This window comes from Nyctereutes procyonoides, unplaced genomic scaffold (genome assembly GCF_905146905.1).
Source record: "Nyctereutes procyonoides isolate TBG_1078 unplaced genomic scaffold, NYPRO_anot_genome, whole genome shotgun sequence".
Lineage (NCBI taxonomy): Eukaryota > Metazoa > Chordata > Mammalia > Carnivora > Canidae > Nyctereutes > Nyctereutes procyonoides.
In genome coordinates this window covers 21565715-21588039 of record NW_026575125.1, presented here as the reverse complement: position 1 = coordinate 21588039, position 22325 = coordinate 21565715, and the positions used below count along the sequence as shown (strand labels likewise).

Here is a 22325-nt window from a genome sequence, read left to right as displayed (position 1 = left end):
GGGGCTTGTAATTTCCCCAAACCCCCAACTGCCTTTCTTCAGGGAATTTATATCTTATGGCTCAGCCAGACACCCTCCCTGTCCCGCTTCTCTCAACCCTCTCCTGGCCTCCTTACCCCTTTACTCCTTCTTATTGGTCCATTAGGTCTTAGAGGGGCTCGCACCATCTTCTTTATATGATTACTGTTCCCAGACTGTGCAATCCTAAGGCCAGGAGTGTTTTATATCCTAGCTTCCCCACTTCTAACACCGTGACTTTCTAAGAGCAGACATTCAGTTAGTATTTGTAAAATAAATGAGTCAGCAAACACGAATTCTAGTTTTCAAATGTTTTATTTCTCCTACATTCTTTAGTAAGTAAACCAAATCTAGCTATGTATCTTCTTGCAGAACAGACTAAAATGGAAAGGGGAAACCAAGAACTGAGCCTTTTACTTCTCTCCCCTCCATTTTTCGATCCCAGTAATTTTACTGCTAATTTTTTTTTTTTTTGCATTTCAAAGGGAATGCTTGGTATAATGCCATGTTTTATTGTTCTGTTTGGGTAAACATGAAAGGCTTCCTAATTTGTTTTACTAAATAATAAGACTCCTAATCTTAAATCTATTAGACAGCAATGAATACCCAAATCATTAATAAATTTTTATTTAAAAATTAGTGTAAACTTTCCATTAAAGAAATAATTTTTGAAATATGACAAAAGGCAAAAGAGTGAAAGGAAGAGAGAAAGGAAAAAAGAGAAAAAGAAAGAGAAGAAAGAAAGAAAAAGAGAAGAAAGAAAGAAAAAGAGAACAACAAAAAAAACACCCTAAGTTTACCAGATAGAACAGGAACACAAAGATGATATTCACTGTGTTCCTTCCATACCCACCCTGGCCATCTACTACTTAGAATGTTGACTTTTTCTCTTCCACAAAGAAAACAATCTGCATCAAACTTCAACATCTGAAATATAACCTAAAAAAAGAAATGAAATTCCATGTTACTGATATACACAACAGGAACGCCAAATGACACAGGCTCCACTAGCCCGGCCCTGCCTCCCCACCCCCGCCCCCCGTTAGAATGGTGACACACCTTCTCGACCAGCCTCAGCCCTCACTTAGTGTGGGAGATGCCCCCAGCCAAGGCCCTGGCACGTGCACGGACCAGGGCAGCAGTCCGAGCCCGGGCAGCAGCTCGGGCTCGGGCTCGCTCTTCCTCATCTTTCAAAGCCTCTTCATACCAGGCTGGGAAGGCAGTGGGGACCGTGTCATGAACCTTGGCTAAAAACTCAAGGACTCTCATCTTGCTGGTCTCAGCATGGGCCCTGGGCCCCCACAGGAACTCGTAGCGTGGAGGGAAGCTGTCGGGTGCCTGGCGGTACTCCAGGTACCTTAGCTGCACTAAATCTTCAGTGATGACCTTCCTGGGGTCCCCATAGATAAAGTGCTTCCTGTTGGCATAGACACCCATCATATTCAGGACTTCCCAGACCTCCTCCTCTGCGGCGCAGTTGTCCTTCATGAAGATCACACCCAGCACAATCATCAGGAGGCCCGTCTTGGGCATGTTCTCTTCGTCGCGCATCGTCCCATCGAAGGTGAGGTCTAGTTTGCTGACAAGGGCATAGCAGTGCCGGATGGGATCCACTTCCTTCAAATCAACACCGAAGGCCAGCTCCATGTGCTCAGAGGCTCTCTTTAGGATCTCATTGAAATGACACCTGTACTTTTTGATGACCAACCTCAGCATGTCTGCCTTGGTAATTGGCTCTTTATTTTGATACTTCTGCAGTAGGAACTGTACCAACAGAATCACCTTCTTGTTTAATGGGTCTCTGCGTGAGACCTCAGTGCCACTAAAGGAGTTGGGGCTTCCCTCATCTTCGCTCTTGGCACCTTCATCTGAATCAGTGCATGACATGGCTACACTAGCACTGGTGGAACCTGAGGCTCCCTTAGGTGCCTGAGGACTGCTAGCTGTTGCAGCAGCAGGCAAATTCTCAGGGCGGCCCCCCGAGAGAGCACAGGCAGTGGAGAAGGACTCCCCTGCAGCTGCTGCGGTGGCCTGAGCACGCTCCAGGTCCTGGGCCTCACTACGGGCCTGGCGGCGCTTCTCACGGGCACGGAGCTTACTCTTCTGACCTCTAGGCATGGTGACTCTGGTCAGGGACAGCAGGCGGGTGTGCAAGCAGTTAGCTTGATGAAGAGGTCACCCTGGAATATGAAGAGATGGTATGCAAAGCCTCGCTAAGGATGTTCTACCCAAGCTCCAAGAAAAGGTGTCTCTGTTTATCCCCTTAAGGGTACTGTCTTAGGAACCCACAAAGCAGGGGTGGGCAGGACTCCATGAACCTCTTCCCTTCTGGGGGTGGTTGTCACCCCAGTTCTAAGTCAGAAATTTATTGACTCCTCGAAACCTCCCTCTGATGACTTGAGGCTGCCGCTTTGGACAAAGGCCTGCCGCCAGGCAAATTCCCAAAGCGCAAGTGAGGGCGTCAGGCCTAAAAGCCACGCTAGAGCCACGAGTTCAGGGCAGTGGGTGTGGGGCACTCCGGAATAGGGCAGGGCTCTTTGGGTCACCCCAGTTCTTTCAAATGAGTCTTTTTTTTTAAATTTTTTTATTTATTCATGAGAGACAGAGAAAGAGAGAGAGAGAGGCAGAGACACAGGCAGAGGGAGAAGCAGGTGCCATGCAGGGAGCCCGACGTGGGATTCGATCCCAGGTCTCCAGGATCATGCCCTGAGCCGAAGATGGCACTAGACCGCTGAGCCACCAGGGCTGCCCCCACCCCAGCTCTGAAAGGAGTGCACCTCTTCAGTTCCAACAAGTTACTCACCTTGACATCTGTCCAGTCCCAGGACTCCTCCCTTCGCTGGCATAAGACCACACCTCTATACCTTTCCCAACAAGCTCTGGGGCTCCCTAACGGGCGGGGTTAACGGAAGACAACATGAGCACTTCCGGCCACGCCCACCTGGGCTTCCACCATAAAGGCCCGGGTGGATTTCTAGGGTATTCCCCTCCGTTCCGCTGGCAGAAGAATTATGTAGAACTCAAACAGGGGTCCTTCCTGACTCCTGACAGCTTGAGCCTGAGGCTTCTTCCTCTGGTGAACTTAGCCAGCTCACCTCAGACCAAGGCTTTCATTTCCCTCAGAACCCCAAGTAGAAAGTAAGTTAGGAGCTGAGCCAAGCAACCATGATTGGGGCCTTCCAAGACTCACAGGGGTTGGTGGGGCCGAGGGTGGGGACCTCTCTGTTGCTCCATCTTTTTGGGTGGGTTCTCCCCTCAGTCCTCAGTGTCATACCTTGATGTCTTGTTGGTGCTGGGCTACTTCTCTTCTGCTGACATGAAGCCAAATATATCAGGTAAGGTAGAAATCTGTAAATAATTTAAGGAGAATTGACATGTGTACAATATTCTACTCATGGTAAATAAACATGATATTTTGCTATTTGAGACTTCCTTTACCTAAGTCTGTTATTTATATTTGCTTCCATAAAGGCCATGTACATACTTCTTAGTTCTCTTTCTTCGGTATATTTTTGATAATGCTACTGTTTGAATGGTATATTTTCTATGATATATTGTTATTTATTTTGTGTGGCTAGACTTCTGATTTTGCGGTAGTGATCTACATCAGTATCCTGAAGTTCCTTATACATTTGAATATTTTACAGCCAATTTCTTTCGAGTTCTTAATTAGGGAATCTCAAGATCTCTTTTCATAAACTGTAAATTTCATTTTCTTACTCCTATGTACGGCTATATGCTGGCTATGCAAACCAGTCTGGGTTTGAACACTAGAAATTTACCACACTGCCATGTCCTGTTCTGACTTTAGTGGGAATGTTTTAACATTTCACACTTATGTATGTGTGCTGGTAATTTCACAATATGGAGGGGGATCCCTGGGTGTCTCAGCGGTTTAGCTCTGCCTTCAGTCCAGGGCATGATCCTGGAGTCCCCGGATCGAGTCCCGCGTCAGGCTCCCTGCATGGAGCCTGCTTCTGCCTCTCTCTCTCCCTCTCTGTGTCTCTCATGAATGAATAAATAAAAAAATCTTAAAAAAATTTTTTTACAATATGGAAATTCTATTCTAATATGTTTGCTAACAGTCACTAGCATGAACTGGTGTTGAATTTTTATCAAAGGGTTTTTTCTTTCAGAACATGATAAAATGCTCTCTCTTCTCTGTTAACATAGTGAATTCCAATTTGCAGTTTTTTCTAATGTGATATGATCTTTGCATTCCTTGGACACAGACTATTTCTTCATTTAATTCACTGCTGTATTGAATATGCTATGAATTTATTTAGAATATGTATATGAGTGAGCTTGACTCAAATATTTTTTTCTTGGACATACTCATCTGGTCTTTGTATCAAGGATAGTTAGCCTGTTAAAGTTGTTGAATAATTTCCCATCTTCTTGTATGGCTTGTAAGAGCTTATGTAGTGTAGTGATTAGCTTTTCCTTTATCATTTGATGTTAATGACCTTTCAACCTGGCTGATTCTGGTATATTCTGAGGGCAAAATTTGTCCTGAAAAGTTATCAGGACTCCAGTTTCAGGTTATATTGTTCAATGAAAGTTTTATATTTCTTTATGGACTATTTAGTGATTTGTATTTTGCTAAAAATGGGTTCCATTTTATTCGGGTTTTCAAAGTTAAAGACAGATTTATAATAAAATAATTTTATTATGGAAATTCTCCACATGGAGTGACATTGAAGTTAATTCCATTAGGAGACACATAACATCTATTGTTTCCTTTGTGGTAATGCTGGCAATCATTGATGATCATCAGTGTCATCCATTAATCCCTTAGGGGCTGCTGAACTGTAATTCTTGAGTTCTGTCATTTCTTCTGAGATTATTAGCTAAAATATATCTATAGGTAGAACCTTTTTTATAAGACTTTATTTATTTATTTGGGGGAGGGGAGACAGTGCGCACACAAGTGGGAGGAAGGAGAGGGAGAAGCAGACTCCCCACTAAGCACCCCACTAAGCAGGGAGTCAGACTCTGTGGAGCTTCATCCCAGGACCCTGGGATCACAACCTGAGCTGAAGGCAGCCACTTAACTGACTGAGCCACCCAGATGCCCCAAGGATATTCTTTTTACTGAATTGGTGGGATGATGAAATAAAAGTATATATGAGAAAATACTTTGGAAGTTTCACGAATTACTAGTCGTTTAGAAATATTTATTGGATTGAAACTTTGAGGGGCACCTGGGTGGCTCAGTGGTTGAGCACCTGCCTTTGGCTCAGGTTGTGATCCCAGGATCCTGGGATCGAGTCCCACATCAGGCTCCCCACAGGGAGCCTGCTTCTCCCTCTGCCTATGTCTCTGCCCCCCTCTCTCTGTCTCTCGTGAATCAATAAAATCTCTAAAAAAAAAAAAAAAAAAAAGAAAGAAACTTTGAGAAAGTCCTAAAAATCAGTCTTGATCCATCCTTTGAGATACCAGTATCTTAGTTTTTTGTCACTGCATAACAAATTATGTCAAACTTAGTGGCTTAAAATAACACCCATCTATTATCTCACAGTTCTTTTGGTCAGTGGTGTAGATACAACTCATTTGTGTTCTCTGCTCAGGTCTTCACTTTCAAAGTGTTTTGTTGCTGGGCTGCATTCTTATCAGGAGGCTTTGGGAAGGGTCCACTTCGCCAAATCCAGTTAACCTGTCACTGTAGCGCTGAGGTCTCCATTTCTTTGCTGGCTGTCAGATAGGGGCCACTCTTAGCTCCTAGAAATGGACTACATGCCTTGCCATGTGGCCCTCCTCATTTTCAGAGCCATCAGTGGAGAATCTCCCTGATGGAGAATCCCCAGCACTTGAATCAATTTCTCCATGAAGAACGGATCTTGCCCCTTTTGAGGGCTCACCTAAATAGGTCTGGTCGACCAAGGATAACCTCCCTTTCTTAAAGTCAGCTGTGGCATGTAATATAACTTAATCATGGGAGTGACGTCCCATCATATTCATAGGTCCTTCATTCAAAGGGAGAGGATTATATGGGGTGTGGGCTATTGGGGGTAATCTTAAAATTCTGCCTATCACACCTTGAAAAAATAAATGATTACAGAATTTCTGACCATAACTGTAGCTGGAACTCCCAAGTTGCATATACTGTACTAAATTTAGAACAAAAGGTTTTAAGTCTCTAATGCTGTTGTTTTGGTTTGTTGTTGTTTTTACCTTCTTCGAAACAATCGTGTGTGATGGCTGTTAGCATGCATCAGGGAACTGCTTAAATGAGCTATGTGCTGCAATAGGAAAAATTAAGGCTTCTCATCCCCAAACTGAAAGGCTGCATTCAGACACTGAACTTTAAGGGATCTGTCATTTCATCATTAATGTTTTCATGTTTTATCAACTCAACAGCTACTCTCTTTCTGCTTATTGTTTATTTAACAAATACGCAGAAGGCTAAGCATCATGCTAAGAGTGGAGTAGGTAGTAACAACCATTCATTCATTCTTCTTTCCATCAGAGTGACTCTAAATGTAAGAGGCAATAAATTACTCTTATATCCTACTATTTTCAGAGGCATAGGAATGGTCACATAACAAAATGAGGGATGATGCATGGATCACTCAACTGGAACATGGACATCTGAATTTCAGTGATGGCTCACCTCCAGCATGCCTCTCAACCTGACCATACCTTTGCCTGCCTAGGTTTCAGATTCTACACTGAGAGGTTGGTAGACTAGCCTATTGCAAGTATTTACTGCTTGTCACCAGCACTTACTACAAATGCAAAGGAATTTTAGACTCTATAGAAAATGTGTAGGCAATTCAAAAGGAGTTTCAAATGAAATGCCATTAATTCACTTGGAAAGGAGTAATTGGCCAAATAGAATAACGACATATCCATAATAATAATCATAGAAGTTCCGACCAGGTAGCTGGCAAAATTTTTCTTGGCTGAAAATGGGAAAAGTACAGGGATTTTAGGAGAAAAAAAATGCCTACCAACAACACAAGTTTAGTCCACTTATACACTAGGGGCTTGTATATTTTATCTTTAAAAGAAGGATTATTAGGGACGCCTGGGTGGCTCAGGAGTTTAGCACCTGTCTTTGGCTCATGTCATGATCCCAGAGTCTTGGGATCGAGTCCCGCATCGGGCTCCCCAGAGGGAGCCTGCTTCTCCCTCTGCATATGTCTGCCTCTCTCTGTGTGTCTCTCATGAATAAATAAATAAAATCTTAAAAAAAAAAGGATTGTTAGCAATCTTTTTTTTTTCAAAATGAAGGAACAAAAAGATGCCCACCAAATAAAGAGAAAAATTTGGTTACTTCTTAAAAAGATTATATTTATTTATTCATGAGAGACACACAGAGAGAGGCAGACATACGCAGTGGGAGAAGCAGGCTCCCTCCAGGGATCCCGATGCGGGACTCGATCCCAAGACCCTGGGATCATGACATGAGCCAAAGACAGGTGCTAAACTCCTGAGCCACCCAGGTGCCTCAACATTTGGTTATTCTAAAAATTTTGTTATTCTAGACATTAGCAGTCATTCAAGTCATATATGAAAAGAATATATTTTTACTTACAAAGAAAACACTGTTTGAAAGTTCTGAAGGGATACTGGGGTATTTTGAACATTTAAAATCTGATGTGTTGAGAGGTTTGGGTTTGTTGTTCAGTTGTTTTCTTTATATGCTCACTCTGAGTGGCATGTTCCAGCTAAGCATCTTGTGTGTGCATGTGCACTCACGGGGCATGTAAGAAGGAACAGAAAAACCAATTATCGACTACTATAAGGCAAGTGAGATGTGTCCCAAGAAAGAAGTGGTTGTGACCCGAAAATGTAATTCACTTAGTTCCCCAGACTGCTTTTCACATCTAAAGTGTGATGGAGTTGTGGGATGGGGCACACAGGTCTTCCCACCCCATTCTCTAAAATACCTGTCCACTGGTGAGTCACAGGGATATGAGGGGAAAGAGTATGGAGGCAAGAAAAAGATTTTAAAATGAAAATAATGTGAACTGCTTATTTACTGAGGACCCCCAACGTTACATGTTTGCTCTGTGCATCATTTTACACAGCCTCTGGTATGACTTTTAGTTACCGGCTTATGTAGGCATGGAGAGGGAGGCTTGTGAAATGGAAAAGCTTTCATTTATGTATTTAGTTTCTATTTACTATAGCCAGGAACATGACCAAAATCAAAAATAACAAAGGCTTGGACTCAGCAATAGAAAAAGAGGAGAGTGAGAAGAGTTCTTTTTCTGGTTAGAAGAAGCAGAGACTCCTTGACAGGGGATAAACAACGTTCTTCAGTATTGTGTATTGTAATCAGCACTGTTCAATACTTCCTCTTTGCACTTTTTCTTTTGTTTTCTCTTTGTCATGTTATTCAGAATTTTGATAATCAAAATGATGGTTACAAAAGTTATCTCAACTATAAGCTAATATTAAAATCATTATAACGAAAAACAATGTGGTATCTATTGCAAAGACATTGCTCACAATAGAATACCTCTGAACATTCAGTTGAGAAGACCTTTAGGAAATATGCTCTTAGCTTAGCTCGCTCTCTCTTTTTTTAAAGATTTATTTATTTATTTATTTATTTGAGATACAGAGAGAGGGAGAGGCAGAGACACAGGCAGAGGGAGAAGCAGGCTCATGCAGGGAGCCCAACGTGGAACTCGATCCCAGGTCTCCAGGATCATGCCTTGGGCTGAAGGTGGTGCTAAACCGCTGAGCCACCTGGGCTGCCCAACTTAGCTCTCTTATTTAGGAGAAACTATGTTGTTTCCATCTGATGGACATTTAGGTGTTGTGGGGTTTTTTTGTTTTGTTTTGTTTTGTTTTTTTAGTCAAGTCAGAAGTGGAATCTCAAAGCCAGATTCATGCATTCTTTTTTTTTTTTTTTTAATTTATGATAGTCACACAGAGAGAGAGAGAGGCAGAGACATAGGCAGAGGGAGAAGCAGGCTCCATGCACCGGGAGCCCGATGTGGGATTCGATCCTGGGTCTCCAGGATCGCGCCCTGGGCCAAAGGCAGGCGCCAAACCGCTGCGCCACCCAGGGATCCCAGATTCATGCATTCTTATTGTAAGTGAACCTGATCTGATTCTGTGCACTTTGAATACCAATCAGACTTTGTATATTTCACCCCCCAACTTTAATATTTTCCTGAGTACAAAATATCACAATCTTCAATTCAATAGTTATTTACTGGTAAAGAATTTGGCCATGCATTGTGCAGGGAGCTGAGGATAAAATAATGAACAAAATATGGGCAGACACTGTCTTCATAGAGCTTATCATCTAGTGGGAAAGACAGGTATAAATCCAGTAGACACACACACACACACACACACACATACATACACACATTTATTACAAACCGTTCAAGGTTATGAAGGCAAAGGACAGGGAGATAAAATAGTAAGATACTATTTGACTCAATAAGTTTGGGAAGGCTATCCTCAAAAATTAGTCTTTTAACTTAGGAAGAGGATAAATGTGAATTAGAATAACAAAGGTGGGGTAAGGCTTGTCGGCTATACCTGAAGGCATCTGCCCGTGCAAGGGTCTGACAAAGGAACTAGTTTGGTACACTCAGACTGCAAGAAGACCACTTTGGTTTGAGTGCAAAAATCAATGGGAAGAGTAGTAAGGAGCTTGGGGTTTTTCTCAGGTGAAAAATAAAACCACTGAAGATATTACGGCAGGGAAATGACCTGATCAGATATGCATTTTCTTTTTTTTTTAAGATTTTATTTATTTATTCATGAGAGACATACAGAGAAAGAGGCAGAGATATAGGTAGAGGGAGGAGCAGGTTCCCTTTGGGGAGCCTGATGCGGGACTCGATCCCAGGACCCTGGGATCACGCTCTGAGCCGAAGGCAGATGCTCAACCAATGAGCCAGGTGCCCCCAGATATGCATTTTCTAAAGATCTCTGTGGCCGCATTGTAGAAAAAAGATTAAGAGAAACAAGGCAAAATCAAAACAAAAACATGTAGGAAAAGGAATCCTGGATACATGCACAGTATCGCAGAATTATGACACTAGAGATGGAGAAATCTGCATAGATGAGGAAGCCATGTATGAACAGAATCTGCAGGACTTACATGTTAGTTTGCATATGGATGGTGTAGGAAAAAACTGTGTCCAAAATGCCCGCTTGTATCCCTGGTATGCACATGTGCTTGCACACTTGCATCACCTGCTGAGACTGGGGATTCTACAGGTGGATAATTTACCAAGATTGGGCATCAGAATGGATGGAATTTGGGGCTATGGCTGTGAGTTCAACTTTAAAAAGGTTGCAGGGGAAGCACTTTTGATAAATATTCAAGGGAAGCAGAAATATATATGAAGCCAAAAGATCAGAGAGATTTGACCTTAAGATGCACCTCTGAAGTCCTGAGCAGGTATCTGAAAATAGAAGCAATGAACATGAATGAGAATGGCAAGAAAAAGAGCAGAGTAAGAGAAGAAATACGAAGGCAAGCCAGCATTTAAAGAATGGGTAGAGAAGCTGACTCATTACAGAAGACTTAGATATATAGAAAATAAGCACCCATAATTCTCTTGAATATACATAAAAATTGTTAACATTTTGGTACCGGAGCTTACAATTCCTATGAATACCCAAAATATTTTTATTCTTAATTAGCAGAGATAGTAAGCTCTCATTCAATGTCAATGAATAAATTAATCCACTCAGAAGATTGTTAAACCACAAGCATAATAAAGTAATGAATAAATAAATACATTCTGTGAAGAGTTAAGCTTATATACTCAGTATCTCTAGTTAAGGCATCTAGAGAATTCGGTGAAATTAACTTCCATAGCATAGTTGGTTCAGAAAAAACTGTCACATTTGAAAAACAGCAGAAAGCAGATGTTCTGTTAATGTTGGTATCGTGTTGCTGTTGAAGGACAACACATTAAATGCGCATTATGATGGCAAAGTAGAACAACTCATTATTGGCTTTTCCTACCCTGAGTCATTTGTGTTCCTATTAAAAACGAATATTAACTGGTTTGTTCTAATTTGATTTCAACTTGAACAGCTTTTAAAAATGTCAGTGTCTATAAGTATATTGCATTTTTTAAAATGCACCTAAAATTCATCCAAAACAAAATGGCTGTATGCATTGCAGTTATATGTAAATGTGAAATTGATGGCAAAGCATATTGTGATTAATGTGTGATATTTGGTATTTGCATTAGGGAGGTCCTTTCCTATTTTCAGTGGTACATGGTTTATGGGGTCTTTGCAGCTGTATTATGTATAATGTAAGACACCAAGCTGAGCCTTAGGATGGATATGATATTTAAAAGTGTATTTTCTTAGAATGAGTCAACAAGCTTTGAAGTAATTAACTTCCTTATTGCTTAGAGTCATGCCTTTCCAAAACTGAAGAAACTCTCTCCAGAATTAATAAGTTTCAGGTTCTATTGCACCTACCCTTAATGTTGTGGTAACTATTAAGGCATGTGTACATTTGTTGTCATTTTCAGAAAACTATTCATAAAAGAACATTGGGCTTTTAAATCAAGATAAGTATTTCCTGTTAAACTTTAGTTTTAATCTAGATCTTTCAATAGGAGTTTTATCTTAGCACCTGGATGTTTTTTTTTTTTTAAACTCTGTTTTCAGGATTTGACATTTTTTAAAACTGTAGAGGAATTTAAAGAGTAATAGCTCTGAAATAGCCATAGCAATGAGGTATAGGATATATAAGTAATAAAATATATACAGAGAAGTATATAATACAGAAATTATATTTGAAATTTTCAATTATGGTTTTTAAAGAATTTTCTTTTTTTTAATTTTTATTTATTCATGATAGACATACAGAGAGAGAGAGACAGGTAGAGACACAGGCAGAGGGAGAAGCAGGCTCCATGCACCGGGATCCCGATGTGGGATTCGATCCCGGGTCTCCAGGATCGCGCCCTGGGCCAAAGGCAGGCGCCAAACCACTGCGCCACCCAGGGATCCCCTCAATTATGGTTTTTAAAAAGATTTTATTTATTTGAGAGAGTGAGCAAGAGAGAGAAGAAGCTAGCGGAGGAACAAGGGGAGAGGGAGAAGCAAACTCCCTGCTGAGCAGGGAGCCCAATGTGGGGCTTGATCCCAGAACCTTAGGATCATGACCTGAACTGAAGGCAGACACCTAACTTGACTGAGCCACCCAGGCACCCCTCAATAATGGTTTTATTTTATTTTCAATAATGGTTTTAAACAACAATGCCCTTTTACAAACAATTCCCTTCTGCACTGCGCCAAACTATTTACTATTTGAATGAAAACAGTTTTTGTTTCCTTTTTCTGGTTCTTGGATTGATGATTGGATAAAGAGTCCAAAGACAAACACCAAGAAAGGCCCCACGTGTGAGTGACCAAGCTATATAGCTGAGACAGACACATCAACTTCAAACAAAAACATCATAGAGAAATAAGAAAGAATGAAACCAAATAAAACAAAACAACATACATATTTTATGAAACACAATTGTGGTGTGAACATATCAATCATAATAGCAAACTGTTCATTGACAAGATCTATTTGGGGCCATTTGGACCATTGTGTAGCAGTAAACTCACACACAAGCATATCCATAATAGCGATGCTAGAAGAGAAATTTAGAAAAAAAATTTTCCATATAAAATTGTTCCCTTGCTTTTATAAAAAGGAAATGCATTTTCATTTAGTGGGAGATGCTGTATAAGAGATATTGCAATAGTGAAAGGCAGGGTTTTTTTTATAAGAAGAAAACTTGATATGACTGAAAAGTGCCTCTAAATAAAGAGAAAGAAATGACTTACATTACTTTAGTATTTTCAGACACATCGTGTGATTATGTCAGTGCCAAGGAGCACGGGTATATATTATTCTTTTCCCCATCTGACAGATGAGAAAGGAAACTGAGGCACAGTGAAGCTAAGTGATTTGCTTAAAGCTGATAGAACACAGATTTCACAGAGCACAGTAGTAAAAATTTGAGTATTTTACCATTCTTTTCTCCTATTCCCAAGAACCAAATTGCTCTAAACTAGGAAGGTAGGTTTTCTGGGAGAATTTTCCTCTTGGCAACATTTTATTTAAAATGCTGTAAAAACAAAGTAAAAAAAAAAAAAGTAGAGAAATGTACTACTGAACAGTAGTAGTAGTAAAACTTCTGAAACAGCCGAGTCAGCAGGAAAGAAGTTAAGACACCATTTGAGACAACATGGGATGAAGGTGATGAGGAGAATGTGTCAAAAAGTTCCTAGATGGATCTTATTTCCTGTGCTTCTTGAACTTTGTACCACTCCTTATGCATACTTCATCAGGAATCTGAATGATCCTTGCATGTGCCTGGTAATGCATAATAGATATTAAAAAATATTTGGTGAATGTCAGGATGAACATATTGTTGATGGTATAAGATAACTGAGATTTAGGTGTATTTTAATATAAATGCTTAGTAATTTTGCATTAAATAATTTTTGTAGAGAATGTTATTTTCAACTGATCTCACATTGTTTGTTTGGTGTCTCGGTTTAACAATTCGAGCAATGACTCTAATGTACCTTGCCTGGGTAAGTAGTGAACCAGAGTTTGGCCTGGAAGAGCTTAAAAATGCCTGTGTAGTTCTTTGAATATTGGGTTGAATCAGTTTGCTATTGTCACGGTGGTGTTGTGTAAAAAGGAAGAAACCCAAATTCAGTGCATACAGTAAGAGTTTATTTTTCTCTCACGCCTCTGCAAGTTGGCTGATGTTTTATCATCTTGGCTGACTTTGTTTGGGCTTGGCTCCTAGCTGAAGCTAGGATCAAAGTCTGCTATATGTATCTCTCATCCTCTGCACCAGGAGCTACCTGTAACCTCTTCTCATAGCAGTGATACAGTAGGAACAGAATGACCCCAAGCCCATAATCACACAAGCACACTTGAAGTCTATTTACGTCATGCCCACTAATATCCCATTAGCAGAGGTTACAGGCCAAACCCCACATCAGTGGATCATGGATGTATACTCTTCCTACCTAGGTTGGGGGCAGGGGAGGTTGGGAGTGAATATTTGCACAACAGTAATCTAATCTACCATCCACGCCTTAACCCAAATGCAGTGTGCCTCCGAGATTTTATTATGGATTCCCCAGGCCAAAAACTATTTTCTACCTGGTATGCTAAGAAAATAGTAAAATAGCAAATAATGTTTTAAAGTCAGCAGTTAAGGGACACCTGGGTGGCTCAGCAGTTGAGCATCTGCCTTCAGCTCAGAGGTGATCCTGGAGTTCTGGTATCAAGTCCTACATTGGGCTCCCTGTGGGGAGCCTGCTTATCCCTCTGCCTATGTCTCTGCCTCTCTGTGTCTCTCATGATGAAATAAAATCTTTAAAAAAATAATAGAGTCAACAGTTAAGACCTTTTTTTGTTCATAAAAAATGCAAAAACTTGAGTGTGTATGTGCACCAGAGGCCTTTGTCATCAAAGCTCTCACATCTATACAGAGATTTTGCTTATAGTCTTAGTTTTTCTGAAATTCTTTATTAACATATATAAAAGGTGGGGAGAACTCTCTAGATGGTGGACTTTCATATTAACATTTAGAAATAAGAAGGCATAAACTGTAATCCACTGCCTTAGTGTGATATTCAAAATCATTGTATTTTTAATTAGAGATTTGTCAGGGAGATGCAAAAATAGAATTCAAACTGCACATTTGTTGATTGGGCTTAATAAAGACTTGGGATTTTTGAATAAGCTGAAGATTGGCAATTTTCTTACCAGGGCTATCATTACTAAGAAGCAAACATTTGATAATCCCAGTTCTGTGATGGAGACTGAGCTATCATGATGCCTTCTGTGAGGACAAAATGAAATTTGATTTACTACTTTATATTTTCAAAGCCATTGGAAGCCAGGAGACCTCTCTCACACTATCACAGCCTTTATTGACTTACTTAATTTGACCATTTGCTTATTTTTTTTATCTTTTTAAGTTTTAAAATATCAAAGTTTCTGGGCATTGTCTGATGTTTTATATCAGACTGTTTCTACATGAAGGGATGACTCTAACTCATAGCCAAAGGAATTCTAAAACTACATACAGAAAAGAGAGGGGCACATGGATGGCTCAGTGGTTGAGTATCTGCCTTCGATTCAGGTCATGATCCTGGGGTCCTGGGATCGAGTCCTGCATTGGGCTCCCTACAGGGAGCCTGCTTCTCCCTCTGTCTATGTCTCTGCCTCCCTCTGTGTGTCTCTCATGAATAAATAAATAAAATCTTAAAAAAAGAGAGAGAGAGAGAACTCTATCGTTCCTCAAGCTCAACATGCTGTTATCATATTTAATTTTATTTGTAAAAAGAGAAAAAACTTTTTTTGTCATGAACATTGCTTTTGGCAGTTGAGTCCCTTTATTCTACACAATGAGAATGATTTTTTTGATAGTAAAGTTACTACTCTTGGCTGAGTGAGCACATGGAGACTGAGTAGGCTGCAAGAGACATCTCTGAGTTGACATTTAGTCAGAAGGCACCTACCTGTCACTGGCCCTCCTCTGAATAGTTAATAAAGAGCTTTCGGTAACATTCTTTGGAACATCTGTCTCAGAAATCATAAAACCTCTTGATCTTTCTGTCTTTCTGATAAAAATATATCGAATAATATAGTGATAAATAATAAAGTAGTATATTCTTCACATACATAAAAGTCTGCCCTCAATAGTTATTTGCTGAATGATGAACACTTTATCTATGACTACTTTATACATATATCTATGACTACTTTATACATATATATATTTACCGATATGCACATGCAATTAAACATTAAAAATTTTTTAAAATTTCTAATAAGAATTATATGATTTCATAGTTAACAGTATATGGAAGTCAGGGCTAGCTCAGTCATTTGTCAGGCCCTGTGAAAAATGAAAATACACGGCCTCTTCTTCAAAAATTACTAAGGATTGCAAGATGATGACAGCAGAGTGTTAAAACAGCGTGAGGCCTTCAAAGCAGGGGCTCCTGTTCAACTGCACAGGTGGTGTGCCCATGAGGCTGGTCCTGACCAAAGTATGTGCTACATGTGTAGAATGTTCTTTCTTTCATACAAAAAAGTAAAATAAAATTACCATCTTTGTCAAGATTAACAGAATGAATCTCTTTTAGCGTATTTTATGCAGATATAGATAAGAAATTAGACAAAAACAGATACATCTATGTGTTATATGTATTATATATAATATTTCAATATGGAGAGTCTACTTCATATAATTATATTACTGTTACATATTTGAATTATGTAACCAAAGCAATTGATAGGAGGTCTGTGAATAGTCACCCTACACTCGAGATACAATAGCTCTGTGAGATCTTACATCGCAAAGGGAACCGCAAAATTTAACAAGTACACAAATAAGTAGAATATATACAAAAATTAGATAATAAGGGCAAGTATAACTACTGTGAGAACAATGGGGGGGTTTGGCAAACCTGAATCAGAGAAAGCCTCCCTCTGTAAGTATCTGTCATTTAAGTCAAGACCTGAGGACCAGAAAGAGGTGGGGAGAAACATTCCTGGCAAAGAACTAGCATGTGCAGAAACATCCTGAAGCTGGAAGGGGCATGCGGCATTCAGGAAACAGAACAACCAGTGTGTGTCCTATCATGTTTCAAAAATAAAACCAGTTACTGGAGCTTTCTAGATAGGAGACGTGAGAATGTGTCTTCTTCATTTCTTAAAGTTTGTGAAAACCGTTCCAGGGAGGACGCTTAGTATGACCTTGCAACTAAACATTATCTATTACCTGATTTGAATATGACTGACATTTAAATATAGAAGTTGAAGATCCCAGGTCCCAGAAATACAGTGGGCATTGAAGTCTATAATACATCGCCCACATTTGGTCTTTTAATCGATAATGGTTCTTTTTTGGGCGGGGGTCTGATGATACCAAGAACTACTGAGAAAACGGCTACCTAGCTGCCCCTCAGCTTTCTCTAACCACAGTCACATCAAAGAAGATAAAAAAATAAAAAGATTCAACTCTTCGCTCACTTGGAAGTATATGTTTTTAATTTTCCTTTTGATTTCTTTAGTCTTACTAGTGATTCATAAGCCAAGAAGTCAATCGATAACTCTTCAAGGAAGACTGAGTTTATGGGAAGATCTCTGCTCAAGAAAATAATTTGTTCATTCAGGCGAGAGTGTTCTTTTCTGCCAACACCAAATTTTCAAGAAAGATTCTCTGTTAAAACGATGCCTAACAGAAAACACTTCATAACTCACTTCCTATGTACAATAAATCTATTGTAATCCTCTTTATGATGAAACCTGTGAGTTTCACAAGGTCTCTGGCTCCTGAGAAGAGCACTACAGCACCAGTAAAGTGTCCTATATCCACTCAGAGTTTCAGAGTAGAAAACATAGGGACAGTGAGAATTCAGAAACCAAGCTTTACCTCAAAAAAGCCTCTGTGCTATAGTAAGTAAGTTATCAAGAATTTCAGGGCAACAGAATTGCTTTGGTGCTCTACTGAAAAGGAATTTTCAGAAGTTCCAGTGCCTGAGTAACTTAGAAATTGCCACAGGAAAAAACAAAAACAAAAACAAAAAACAAAAGACAAAAAACAAAAAACAACTTTGCAACTTAAAGTTTATCTGTTAAGAATACTATGCTTTTCGCAAAGTCTAAACTTAGGTCCTTTTGTCAGTTTCTATTGGTGGAGCAACAAAAAACTTGTCAAAGGTGAAAACAACAGACATTTATTTGAGCACATTTAACTATATATATTCATACACACATACACACACATATATATAGTCACGCTAACCATAATGAGCTCGAGAATAAGGTTTTCACTTATGGGCTCACTAAGGCAGATACCATGATGAACAGATAGATGTAGCTCCCATAACCTGACGGCGCTGGTCTTGATCCTACAACTACTTAAGGTTTATGGTACCCTTAGTGCTTGTACCATGGCTGATCACTCACTTTCTTCTTACTGTGCCTTTGACTTCTCACTCTGAGAAAGCAACATCCTGCATAATTTAAATTAGCTGTCCTCTTACAAGGAGTCAAAGTTGTGGAATTTCAGAGCCAAAAATACTCTGATGGGACATTAACAGGGAGAGTATGGCCTTTGGAACCAAGAAACTTGGTTTTAAGTCCAGGCTGGGCAACTCACCAGCAGTATGTCAGTTTAGTCAATCACATTTACATGGTCTTGATTTCATCATCTGTTAAATAAGAATATTAATACCTGTCACAGGAGATTAAAATCGTAAAAAGTAGAAACAGTGCTTCTTTATGTATTTTCTTTGCATGTGCATGCACACGCACAATGCCTGTTATAGATTGCAGGGCTCGTTTTGAAATTTGGAGGAAGATATTAAAGTCTGCAAGGAGCCTCGCTAGAAGCATTATATAGCAAACTGCAGGTGGAAGAAATCATGTGGTCACATAATACTGGTCTGACTTTTATTAAGGAAGAAACACTTTTCCCTGTGTGGCCTGTTTAGTATGTTTTGTGTGCAGAACCTGATTTTGGCAGTTTCCATCTGTTCATAGTTACCCCCGCTGGGTTTAAGAAGTGAGCACACAGGCCTCCCGTGCATCTCCTGGGGAAAAGAGAGCAAAGTGGAAGGGTATCTCTACAATGTCTGGCTCATCCTGTGCTCCCGACACTGATTAATGTGTACAATTTTCTTTTAATTCACTGGTGATAAATCTTTGATTTTATGCTCCTACCGTGAGTGTGTTCTAGAGGGTCTTTTTGCTCAGCTGAAACAACACTTAACTCACAGAGTTGTTTTGAGGGTCAAACTAGCTAACTATTCTCAAACAGCCTTAAAAACACAAAATAGAATTCAAGAAGATGCTAATGTACTAACTTTAAATGTGTTATATAACTGCTATGTTTTAATCTGCTTCTGTTTCTTCACTGCTTTGTTTTTACAGGTAAGAAGTGTTCATTCTAAGTTTTTTTTTTTAAAAGAGAAGAAAATATCGAGTAGAAGTAATTTCTTTCTAATGAAAACTCACCACCTAGAGAAAAACACCATTTTTTATGGTGTTTGTGTGTTTAGGTGTTTTTTCTTTTAAGATTTTATTTATCTATCCATGAGAGACAGAGAGAGAGAGAGAGAGAGAGAGAGAGAGAGAGAGAGAGAGAGGCAGAGATATAGGCAGAGGGAGAAGCAGGCTCCATGCAGGGAGCCCAACGTGGGACTCGATCCCGGGTCTCCAGGATCAGGCCCTGGGCTGAAGGCAGGCGCTAAACTGCTGAGCCACCCGGGCTGCCCACCCGGGGCTGCCCTGTGTATTTAGTTTTACACAAATAAAATGCTATACACATTTGTACAGGGATAACATAGTTTTATATCATGGTCTATAATGGTGCACAGTACTCCAGTTACAGAAATATAATATATAATATTAATATAAAATATAATTATATAAATATAAAATATAATATATAATGTTTTTGCCTCATCCCCCTTTGTGGAATAGTAATGTTTCAATTTTTTCACAATTTTAAGCAATGCTACAACCTTTTTATGTGTATCTACATGAATATATATGTATATACACAAATATTATTAATTTTGATATTTGACAATTACATCAAAAAAGTGACTAGCAGATGGCAGAATGTCTATTTCCCAACATTCAAATAAACACTGACTATTCTCCTTTTTTAATCATTGGCAATTTGATCAGTTGAAAATTACATCTTGGGCAGCCCAGGTGGCTCAGTGGTTTAGCGCTGCCTTCAGCCCAGGGAGTGATCCTGGAGACCTGGGATCGAGTCCCACGTCGGGCTCCCTGCATGGAGCCTGCTTCTGCTTTTCCCTCTGCCTGTGCCTCTGCCTCTCTCTCTCTCTCTCTGTGTCTCTCATGAATAAATAAATAAAATGTTAAAAAAAAAGAAAAGAAAATTACATCTTATGGTTGTTTGGATTACACATCTTTGGCTAAGTGTAGGGCTGTATTTATTGTTGATATTTATTGACCATTAATATTATTCCTTTTAAACTATAAATTTCCTGTAAGCGTCCAAGAAATTGTTAAATTTCTGATACTCTGCTCTTTTCCCATTACATAGCACTATATCAGGTACCAAGCAATCAATAGATATTTATATTGGTTTTCTAAAATGCTTACTTAGGGGAATCCCTGGGTGGCTCAGTGGTTTAGCACCTGCCTTCGGCCCAGGATGTGATCCTGGAGTCCCGGGATCGAGTCCTACATCAGGCTCCTTGCATGGAGCCTGCTTCTCCCTCTGTCTATGTCTCTGCCTCTCTCTCTCTCTCTCTCTCTGTCTTTCATGAATAAATAAAATCTTTAAAAAAAATAAAATGCTTACTTAGGAAAGAAAAAGCAGAATCAGTTCTATACACATACAAACTGATGATTGCCAGACAGGAAGAGGGGTGGGGGGATGGACAAAATGGGTGAAGAGGAGTAGGAAATACAGGCTTCCAGTTAGGGAATAAAGAAGTCATGGGAATAAAAGGAATAGCACAGTGAGTAAAGTTAATGGTACTGTAATAGCATTGTATGGTGACGGAAGGTAGCTACAGTCGTGGTGAGCGTAGCATAATATATCAGCTTGTTGAGTCACTGTGTTGTACACCTGAAACTAATGTAACAGTAGGTCAACTATACTCAAAAAAAATTCTTGTTTAGGTCATTTTTATTCTATTGGAGAATTTATAGATTTTTCTTTAATCGTCAAGAGGCATTAATAAATGAAACATAATATTACAAAAATATATACTAAATATATTAACCCTCTCCTTCATGTGTGTGTGTATATATATACACATACTAAAATATATGCCAACTCTACCTACTATACACCTATTATACCATAAAATATATATTTTTCCATTTCTCACCTGTCTTTTAATTCACATATTAGGTTTTTACCAAAATATTATTTTCCACAAACTTTCTGAAAATGTCACTCTTTATATTATTATGATGCTTTGAAAGTTTTCTCCAACCCCAAATTACATACATATGAGTCTATGTTTTTTCTAGTAATTCTACAATTTAACTTTTTACATTTTATAAAATCCATCTGGTACTGTTCTAAGATGTGAGGTGGGTTTAGAGTTAGTCAAGAAAAACTCACCCTTTGTCTTTTTACTTTGCACAGCAAGAGCTCACCTGTACCTTGGCCCTGATAAACATGCAGACTACCAGTAGCAATGAAGCCAGCCCGTTTTGTGCATTGAAGGTAAGAGAAATACCTGCTGCCAATCCACTTATGTGCCTTGGTGCAATAATGCTCACCAGCAACCTGGTCTCCTTGTTCTATTCTGACCTCCCCCAAGGGTCTAGGCAGCAAAGGACCATGCTACTGATGCTTGGTATTTGTTGCTGGTTGGCTTTCTTTCCCCTCACTCTTATTTCATCCAAAGATGCAACACTGGCCACTGATATCAATGTATATTGTTGCCCTCCTGTGGAGAAATAACCCCATCCTTCTAGTGACCACATTGCATCATCCCTCTACATGCACTAAGGAAAAAGTGCCCCTTTATCTATAAACTAGATAACTAAGTTCTCTCAAACCCCTTCAGAATGTTTCTGGTTAGGAATGTGGTCCCACATGCCTCTTAATAAGGATTAGGTGGCCAGCTATGGTCTGGCTTCTGTTCCCAGACATAAACAGAGGAGAGGTAGCAATAGCATATATTACAAGGAAAGATCCAGGGAAAGCCTCAACAATTAGCCAGATGAGAGACAGTATCTGCTTGAGATTGATCACAAGCATTGTACTGTATCCTTGCTGTTCAGAAAAAAAGATTTTATATTGTCGTACTCCATTTACACAGCATTCTTTAAATAACAAAATTACAGAGCTGGAAAACATATCAGTTGTTATCACGGTTTGGGGCTAGGGGGTATGCTACTAGGAAGGGGATTCCTTTCTCATGATGGATCACCTCTATATACTGATTGTAGCTGTAGGTACATGAATCTACGTGTGTGATAAGATTCACAGAACTACACACACAAACACACACAAAGTGCTTATAAAAAGTGGTGACATCTGAGTAAGCTCTGTAGTCCTGGTTTTGATATTGTACTATAATCCTATATGATTTTATTGTTGGAGGAAGCTGGATGAAAGGTATATGTGATCTCTCTGTACTATTTTTGCAGCTTCCTAAGGATCCTATAATTACTTCAAAACAAAAAAACAAACAAAACTAACAAAAAGCCCTGTCTAATAAAAGATGGTATTTGGAGTAGTTATATAAGCTTTATAAATGTGAAGGGATAGTTCTGCTACACAGTCTGAGGCAGAGAGTAAGCCAAATATCATAGTATC

At 39.5% G+C, this 22325-nt stretch overlaps 1 protein-coding gene across 1 annotated transcript; it reads right to left on the bottom strand.

Annotated features, from left to right (window-relative positions):
- Positions 1 to 1098: 1098 nt before the first annotated feature.
- Positions 1099 to 2136, bottom strand: LOC129517839 (melanoma-associated antigen B18-like). Its single transcript, XM_055337987.1, has one exon. The coding sequence runs from the start codon at positions 2134 to 2136 to the stop codon at positions 1099 to 1101; it is 1038 nt and encodes a 345-aa protein (XP_055193962.1).
- Between the last annotated feature and the right edge of the window lie 20189 nt (positions 2137 to 22325).